The 9476-nt window shown below is 38.0% G+C and overlaps 2 protein-coding genes across 2 annotated transcripts; both read left to right on the top strand.

Moving 5' to 3' along the window:
• Positions 1–229: 229 nt before the first annotated feature.
• Positions 230–6130, top strand: LOC103712377 (uncharacterized; the record flags this gene model as incomplete). Its single annotated transcript, XM_039133463.3, has 3 exons — positions 230–553; positions 1109–1351; positions 5708–6130. Coding segments are annotated over 3 exons (648 nt in total), but the record flags the coding sequence as incomplete, so codon positions are not given.
• Positions 6131–7832: 1702 nt separating this feature from the next.
• Positions 7833–9109, top strand: LOC103712375 (small ribosomal subunit protein eS27y). Its single transcript, XM_008798881.6, has 4 exons — positions 7833–7983; positions 8381–8482; positions 8592–8620; positions 8748–9109. Exons 1-4 carry the CDS (start codon positions 7981–7983, stop codon positions 8872–8874), a joined length of 261 nt encoding a protein of 86 aa, XP_008797103.1. The 5' UTR covers positions 7833–7980; the 3' UTR covers positions 8875–9109.
• The last annotated feature ends 367 nt before the right edge of the window (positions 9110–9476 follow it).

Here is a 9476-nt window from a genome sequence, read left to right as displayed (position 1 = left end):
TATCCACATCCGACACTGTTGAACATAAAAAAATGTCCTTTTTTCCTCCAACTTGCTCTCGGCCACTTCCGGCACCAGGAGCGAAACTTTTCTCTCTGCTCTTTCTCCATTTTCTTTTTTTTGTAAAGAAGTTAATAGCAATTGAAATCATCAAGTAGTCTTGAAAAAACTCTTCTTTCCTGTCTTTCTTTTATTTGCAGTGTTTTTGAGGTACCAAAATTGCCGTTGATGTAACGAGAGAAATGGTTTTGGAGGAGAGCGTGGGTTCGTGGGATCCAGCTCCCCAGCCGGCGGCGGGGGCATTCAGGGAAGTATTTGGAACTCCCCAAAATACCCCCGACCCAGGCCTCTGCCAGAAAAATGTCTGCTTTGGCTGCAAGCAAGAGGGGCACTGGCCCCTGAGGGCGAAGCCAAGCCCTGCCCTGGAGGGCCGGCCGGCGGCCGGAGGTACCCGGAGAGGCAGTGCCCCTGTGGGCGGGGGCCTTGCATCGTGCTGACGCCTAGGATGGAGACCAATCCCGACAGGGATTTCTACAGCTGCCCCGGGATATCGGTGATCTATTCCCTCGTTCTTTATACTCTTTTGATTCTTTTATCTAGCTTCTCGTTTGATAAATACTGTATTTTGATATGTTTAGAGTTGAATTAGAGGCGTAAAAATTGGATTTTTTATTCACTTTTGGGATTTCTTGCCTTATTTACTTGAATTTTACTTGAAATTTACTTTTTAAAATGAAAGATTTTTTAGTTCAGCTCCGGGAAACTAGGACCTGACCTTCTTTGTTTTATACCTTTGTGCATTTTTTAGATAAAATCAGTAATTTGTCAGTAATATGTCCATTAGAATTGTTCAACTGCTTATATTTTGATGATCCTTTAAGTTTATGTAGATTTTGTATTTTACGGCACAGGTTGGTAAGAAGAAAATGTTCCATCTGCTGATGGATTTATTTTTTGGTTGAGCATTCATTCAAGAACTCTCAGCATTACATGTTATATGTAGTTGTATCTTTGTTTCATTTTGGTTATCTACTACAACTATAATCTGCATTTTTGGTGGTCTTTTCTTTCTACTATTGTTTATATATATATATTTTTGAATGAGCAGGCTTATGCTTTAACCAAAATTCTTGTTTTAAATCACTGGAAGTGTGACTTTTTCCTTTGGTGCGACAAGGCAAGTCCCAAACAGCAGCATGGTTGCAACAACCCTGCGAAACCAGATCACCAGCATGGTGCAGACGAGTCTTCATATCCGATATGCCCTTGCGGTGCTGGAAGATGCAGAGTTTTCACAATGATGGATGGGGACAATGCTGGTTGTAAATATTTCGCCTGTCGGATAAAGAAGGTAGTGCTTGGCTAGCATAAATTCTTCCAATCTATTGAATCAATGATTAATTAAATACATTGAGCCATTGAGGTTGTTTTGAGCATTCAACAAAGTGCATCGGTTGAATCAATCACTTCAAAAAAAAGGCAATATGTGCTGCTGCATATGCATCCATATATGTGTGTGCTGTTTGGTGACCTCGCTCTGTTGGGCTATTGCAGTCCCTATATGCAGCCAGGCTGCACAATATGTTGCTAAGCGCCCTAATATATCCAAGAAGCTTGTGCGTGCTGCCTAGACCAAATGCCGATGATGGCACAAGGTTGACACAAGTAGCCGCTTAGGTGGTCGGGTTACAACCCGGCTGCTTAGATGCCTCGTGCTTTCCAAGTCTTTAGGCTGGCAGCTACTTGAGTGCCTAGATTGGTGCATAGCAGGCATTTAGCTATTAATTAGTTGAGAAGTTTATTCTTTATAAATACTAAAATGTGATTCGTGCGATGCATATATTACTTTATTTTTCTAATAAAAAAAATTATTTAATAAATAATAAATGCTAGATGAAGGACTTGAATCTTTGGCCTTGTAGTTGACAGCCACATGAAAAAAGGGGAAGCATGCGAACAGAATGTGGGATAGGGAGAGGCAGAATGAGGAAACATGTGGGATGGGAAAAGTGGGGAGGGAAACATGGACCGTCAAACATGCCTCATGCACTGACATATTAGGAGTTGGCATTATACTATAGAATAGAAGATGTTCTTTGATTTGTTGTTATTAACTATATATGGCTGTATATAAAATCCAACAATTTTATTAATCTTGATAAATACTTTAGTTACGGGTCCAGCTTGCTGCCTGAGCCCAGTTAACACCTGAGACTACCTAGGGCTAGGTGATTCGACAGCATGTGATTGCATAATCTTCTTCTTCTCTCTTATTGTTCTTTTTGATAATTGGTGGATTTCTTTGTTGCATTATCATACTTGAAATTCAAGCATTGTTAATAAAGGGGCATTGTTATTTTTTTCAGATTAACATTTCATGCTAAAAAATTAGACTCTTAAATAAGTAATAAACTTACTTGACTTTCTCAGATCTTCTGAATATCTACATATTTTTAACTTTCATGTATTTTTATTTGTTATTCCCAGACTTGTTTATTTTTTAATATTTCTAAAATATTAAGCATGTGTGCACGTACATGGCACGTGTTATAAGATACTCCAATCTCTTGAATACGGCAGCTGCTTCCTAAAACCTTGATTAATAATGAGTGTCTGAGCTGCTAGTTATGGTCAACTACCTTACAGGTAAGCTTCTACTTGATGCTGGTTGGTCAGATTGCATATATATAAGCAGTTAGGCTTTTGGGTGAGTGCTTACTCCAATTGTTTGGCCTTTCTAATTTGATTTGGAGGCGGCAGTCCCTTACAATCAGTGCTTTAACATTACTAATTTTCTTGTGTCATTGTGTTTATGCCTTTCAAGAGAGGAAAAGGATGTTTATGCTTCTTTGCTTAGTATAGTGGTTGCAAAAGTTAAGCTCATGAAAGCTGTCCTTGTAGATGTTTATGCTCCAGCCAAGCTTATTTTTGCCCTCAATACTTTCTTCCTATTGTTTCTGCCCTTCTGTTACATCGTATCGTGATATACGTTTCTTTTTGTCCTCAACCGTAGGAATATATCACTGTTTCCTGTCACATTTTTTTCTTAATCTAGATTGAGATAGCAAAGTAACAAAGCTCTTTTCCTCATTTTGTACACTTAACTAATATGTTACAATCTACAAGTACATAGACTTCTCCTTGGTCGTTATCCCTTACTCCTACAGATTATCAAACAGAAGTTCTTCGGAGGCCAAACTTCCTTTTTTTCCCTCATGCTTCTCATACAAAGTTGACATTAAGTTGATATGATTTTCTGTGCATAATATTATTTGCACCATTTGTTATTAGATGGAGGAGTGATCATGTCATCTTAGTCATTTTCTAATGATACTAACTCCCAATGAGGAAAAGAAAATATATATTTTCTTTTATGATAGACCTAGGAAAGAAAAGAAACCAAGGAATTTTTTGAAGTTTATCTATTATCTGATTACAGGTCTTTGACAATTTAAAGACTGGAAAGAATTTCTCTTCAAAAGAAAAAAAAAGCTGGAAAGTTCACTAACCTAGTTGGTTATGTATATAAAATTGATTTCCTTGAGGGAATTTTTAACAATCAGTTTCATTTTGATCAAAGTGCCAATGTTAGGGTTTGTAAAAGCATTTTGGTACGAGAGACCTGGCCTCAGTTCCTGCCTTCACCCAACAAAATAAAGGAGAGAAAAAAGAAAAAGAAAGAAGAGAGAAGGTCTCATTTTGATTGACTTTAAAATAGTTAGTCATGGAGCTTTCATCAAGTCATAGTTGATTGTCAAGTGAATCTAGAAACTTCTTTTCCTCAGCTAGTTTCAGACTTATCTGGTTCATGATATTTCACTTGTCACAGATTTTAGCCCATGTTGTCTAATGAAGCATTCAAGGGTACGAGAGGCTGGTGCTGAGGTTTTAGTGTAGAGATGTTCTGCGAGATTGAGGGATGCCATCCCATGTGGAATAATGTGAGGAGATTAATGGGCAACCAACTTACTCCTTGCCAAGAGTATTTGCTAGCTATGCTCAAAAACATTCCAGCCTCCCTCTCATCTCTCTTTCCTTCCCTTCTTTCCCTCCCGGCACTCAGTTTCTATTCTGTTATGCACATAGTCACATAGATATGCATGTGCAGTGAAGATGACAGGAATACTGGCTCTAACCAGTATTTTCATGTTTATTCAGGTATGATCCAAAGATAAGAAGCTTATATCCATTTCAAGTGACTTAGAAGAATGATGCGGTCATTTAAAAAAAAGGCAGGAAAAATAATGTGGCCAGCCTTTTGTTCTAATTGTGATTGAACCCCTACATCCATTCTTCACTCATCCATCTCTTCTAAAAAGTTGAAAAACACCAATATTTTATGCAATCAATATGAAGTCCTCTTTCTGAATATAGGAACATGCAACCTGGCTACCATAGGCTGCACCTTGAGCTCAAATTATATGTTAAGTACTCCCTAATAAAGAAGACAAGATCGCCTTGGAGATAGGGGTTGATAAGGTAACCTCTGCCTAATCACAACTCCAAAGGCATACCATCATTCGATATAGGTGGCTTTTAGGACCGTGAGAGGGTTGAATCGGCGACTTGGTATTTGTCTGAACCTAACCTAACAAATGCAGAGATTCTCTTCACTTGTTACTTTTGGTTAGAGGCACAAAGGCCCCAAGGGTGGTGCGTCAACATTGCCGCATGAAGAGACAGGTGAAAAATCCTTGTGCCCACCATGGACCATGAAACGCATGGCGAACTCGAGACAACCCCTCTTGGAAGTCAAACTTTTCTGAGTGGATAGTCACACCCAGTTTGTAGTCTATAGCTGCTTTCAGGAGGGTAAATTGCTGCTTCAAATTGGTTTAAAGCATGGTAATCTATCAGTTTGGATGTTTGCTTCATAGTAACGTTTTTCCAATGGTTCCAAGGTTGAAATGATCTATAGGGTTGTAAGTTGGTGTGTTGATAGTTTAGGTAATAAAATCTGCTTTTGTGTCTATTTTACAGGTTGGCAGTTGTAATCACAAATTTATCATTAATAGTATTAAAAGTATGAAAGTTCGATTATTTTCTCATTGCAAATCCCAAGAAATCTTTTAAGCAGACTTGATAAGCTATCTGTTTAACTTCTTAATCCATGTTTAATCTCTCGTCAGAACAAATGATTCATGTCTAGAAATAGTGTTTTTGCTTGCTCTCTCACTCCTTTCTCTTCGTAAGGGAAATATCAATGTTCGCTTATGAAAGTTTTTGCTTGTCAAAAAAAAATTGGTGCTTCATGATCTCAGAACGTGAAATTATTTGTAAATAGCTTATACCTTCACTCCTTGTTCTCACTTAGGTTCTGGACTCAATGGTCGTTTAATGGTCTAGCCATGTCAACAAAGTTTTGTGCATGTTTCACAATGCACAGTCAACCAACCCTTGATAAGTGGCTGAGGAGCAGAACTCTTGGATAGCCTCACAAAAGGATTGAGCAGAACCTAACGTCTCTTTTTAATGAATCCAGTTAAAAATTCCTGTAGTTTAGTTTCCTTTGCATGTTGAAAGATTTCTCAGGTGGCCTTGTTAGATTACTCTATGTGAAGAAGCTCGTTCCTGAGGTGATGCATGTATACTCAACTATTAATTTTTGCTACACTCTGTCTTCTTTGATCTTTATGAACTTATCATGCTTAAGATTTTTCTTCTTCCTCCAATTCAATCTTTCTTTGTTGTTTCCCCTCTTTTGCAGGACCAAGGAGCCTCCAATCACTTCCAGTGGGTTGATAGTCCAGCAAAATTATCAGGAAAAACCGGAATATTATCTAGGTGAAACCAAGGTCCCAAACCAAAGAATAGATTGTGAAGATTTGTGCCTACATCACCAGATGAATTGGCCATGCTTGATGAATTTTCTCTTAATCCTTTGTTTTTATGGTCATAATATGGCCTAATTTTCAAACATTAGATGGCAATGGTATGTTATTACTGTGCAGTAGATGCAGGTTTGATGGCCATGCTTCTTGCACAACTCTAGATGGTACTGAATGTAAGTACAATAATTCATGTATAACTTGGAGCATATTTTGTATTGTTGTTTGTTTTGTAATTTTATCTTTTCATCTTAGTGAAAAATGACATTGAAATTGATGTTGAAATAGCATTTGCACAAAAATTTTACTGCCCCATGCTTTTATTTTCACACTTTTGAAAGCAATAAGTCTTTGTTACCAAAAACTTTAAGGTTTTTACAAAATAAATAAAACAATAAAGCTTAGTTTACTCTAGTGTTACATTCCTGGGCTTTCAAATTATATTTTACAAGTGGAAAGTGATTATGCTATTCTTTTTCTCAAAAAGAATAGAACTTATTCTTCTTGTGTCATGTTTGGCCATAATTTTTCAACAATTATATATGATAAAATATGTTGTATTTAATTATAGATATGATTGTGCATTTCACTTTGTTTGCTTTAAAAAAAAATAGGTTTCACTTCTTTGTGCTAAACTTCAAATCATTTTTTGATATCACAAACAAATATTCAACCGACTAAAGAAGAGAATCTCCTTCAGGCATCTTGCCCCTTTTTTATCGTATCTATGGTTATTCGTCGTATTTCTCAGCTTATGGCCTTCTTGTGGAATTTAAACGTAAGGCACAATACCTTGTACATTTTTTTCCCCATGTACGTTAAAAGGTTAAACTTAGACGTGTGCAGTGTATTTTCTCTATTTTGGATAGAGTAATTGTAGTGCGCGCGCTCTCTCTCTCTCTCTCTCTCTCTCTCTCTCTCTCTCTCTCTCTCTCTCTCTCTCTCTATATATATATATATATATATATGTGTGTGTGTGTGTGTGTGTGTAGATGTATATGTGTATGTATGTATATGTGTATATGTATATGTATATCTATGTATGTATGTATGTATATGTATGCATGTAGGGATGTATCTATGTATGCATGTATGGATGTATGTATGTATGTATGTATGTACGTATGTATGTATATTAAGTGCTTCTAGTTGTATAACATCTTTGTTTCAAGCCAAGGGTCTTAGCAAATTGTTTGTAAAGATAGGATCAAATGTAATGGGTCACATATAACCCTTTAAATTGTGATGATGAGGCTATCACCAAAAAATTCATGCATCAAAAGATTTTTTTTATTTATTTTTATCATCTAGTTAACTTATCACTAAGCTTAAATAATAACTACATGAATTCAACCATCAGTTTCCCTACATGAATCCAACGGTTCTGATTGATTCAACAATTCGGCTTGATCACCCGTATATCACCACACAAGCTCCAAGCCCTCTAGATCAATGTGATGATGGACACTAGTCCTGCCGTACATGTCCAGCGGTGAGCCGCCCGGACCTAGGGTTGTCAACGAGCCAAGCCCGGCTCGTTTCACAGAAGTTTAGGCTCGGGCTCGGGCTCGATAACGAGCACTATTTTGGGCTTGAGCTCAGGCTTGCTTGGCAAAGCAAAGATTCGGACTTGAGCTCGTAAAGCTCGTTTCAATTACGAGCTCTAGAACGAGCTCGAGCTCGGGCTCGAGCTCAGGCTCGGGCTCGAGCTCAGGCTCGGACTCGATAACAAGCTATTTTTCTCTATGTGATTAGATTTTTATGAATTATGGTGCTGAAATAAGATTTTTTTCAGTGGAAGACTAGAGCTTGTTTGGGCTCGTGAGCTGCTCGAGCTCGGGCTCGGGCTCGAGTGTAAACAAGCCTTATATTGGGCTCGGGCTCGTTTGACTACCAAGCCGAGCTCGAGCTGAGCTTTTACCGAGCCGAGCCCGAGCAGCTCGGCTCATTAACAGCCCTATCCGGACCCTTCCTTTTCTCCCGAACGGCGAAATCCTCCAAATTTCAATCAGACGGTTGATATTCCTCCAGCACTACTATAAAAGGCCATCTTACGAGCCACCCTCTGCCGTCGCTGGTGAGCCCGGGATCCAGGCGAGAGACGCGCGAAGCCATTTTTAGGTTTCCCAAGCGTTGCTAGGGTTTCGACGCGATGGTGAGTTCTCCAACCCTTCTTTTTCCCTTGTTCTCGATCTATTCGCTCACGAGGTTTGGTGATTTTGGTATGATAACGGCTTCTAGGGGTCGATGCCGATGAGATTTGATTGATTTTTGCGCCACATTTGATTTTTTTTTTTTAATGTAAAGATTGTACTTTTGGGTCTTGTGATCCATTGAGTTTTTCCTTTTGATATCTGTAACTTGGTTTTAAGTCTTGAACGGAACTGAACTCCTGTTTGGGTGTCGGTTAATTTGCTGAATTTATTTGTTTGTAAAGTTTTATCTTTTTTAATCTTTTGAAGAGGGATCGAATTTATTTGTTTAAATACTTTGATTTGGTGCTCTTTTATTTGTTTCTGTATGTGATTTTGGATTTTGTTGCTGGTAATCAGGTTCTTCCGAACGATATTGATCTGCTTAATCCCCCGGCGGAGCTCGAGAAGAGGAGGCACAAGCTCAAGCGTCTTGTGCAGTCCCCCAACTCCTTCTTCATGGTATTTTTTTTCTTCAGATTTTCCTTTTTTTGTTTCCTACATTGATTGATTAATCATCAAATATTCTGATCATTACTTTTTATGTTGTGGTATCTGTCACCTGTTGTAGGATGTGAAGTGCCAAGGATGCTTCAACATGTAAGCTTTTTCTTTTTCCTTGGATATTTGTTGGTTTTCGGATTAATTCGTGTTGAAGGCATTACCTGTTGAAGGTTCTTTAATCTATTTACCAATTTTAATTGTATCATTGTCTTGGGTGTTGCAGTACGACTGTGTTTAGCCACTCGCAGACTGTTGTGGTCTGTGGGAACTGTCAAACTGTGCTTTGCCAGCCAACTGGGGGTCGTGCAAGGCTCACTGAAGGATGCTCCTTCCGGCGGAAGGGCGACTGAGGGCGGTATATGCTTCCTCTTACTTGCGTTTTACTGTAAGGAAGTTCGACTTGGAAAATGAGGTTGTATGAGTTTTTAGGTGTCAGAGTGTCTTTTTTCTCTTGATTTAAGAATGTTGAGTCAGTATTAATGATGTACTTTTTTGATTTTGCTGTTCTGGAAAGTACATTATATCGTTAATTGGTACTACTGAATTGAAAAGAATAGAGTTTTGGTTGGTTGCATTCCAGTTTTATTGCCCTGTTTCTTATTGAGTTTTATGCGACTTTCATAATATTATATTAGTTAGAATGACTGTATATGGTTTAAGCACGGCTGTTTCTACCAAAAGTACTCAGTTTTGATTTCTACCTATATTGATTTATATTGAAAGTTATTAGAGATCCATGTTGATGAGACTAAGTAGACTGTTGATACTGTAGTAAAGATAGTCTTATTAATGACTTATGTAGATGTTGTGGCAAATGAAATTGCCTGAATTTATCTTAGGTAAAAGGTGGATGGAAATGTTGGTCTTTTATCATTTATAGAAGCCAAGGATGATTGGATTAGTATAGCATGCTTTAGATTGGAAAAAACTATTTTTGCCCAAGCATTTATCA

The sequence above is a fragment of the Phoenix dactylifera genome, chromosome 4 (assembly GCF_051530095.1).
Source record: "Phoenix dactylifera cultivar Ajwa chromosome 4, Ajwa_hap1_PhDact_Kaust_v1.1, whole genome shotgun sequence".
In the NCBI taxonomy this organism is placed as follows: domain Eukaryota; kingdom Viridiplantae; phylum Streptophyta; class Magnoliopsida; order Arecales; family Arecaceae; genus Phoenix; species Phoenix dactylifera.
Note: the sequence above shows the minus strand (reverse complement) of the source record. Positions and strands in the feature narration are given on the sequence as shown.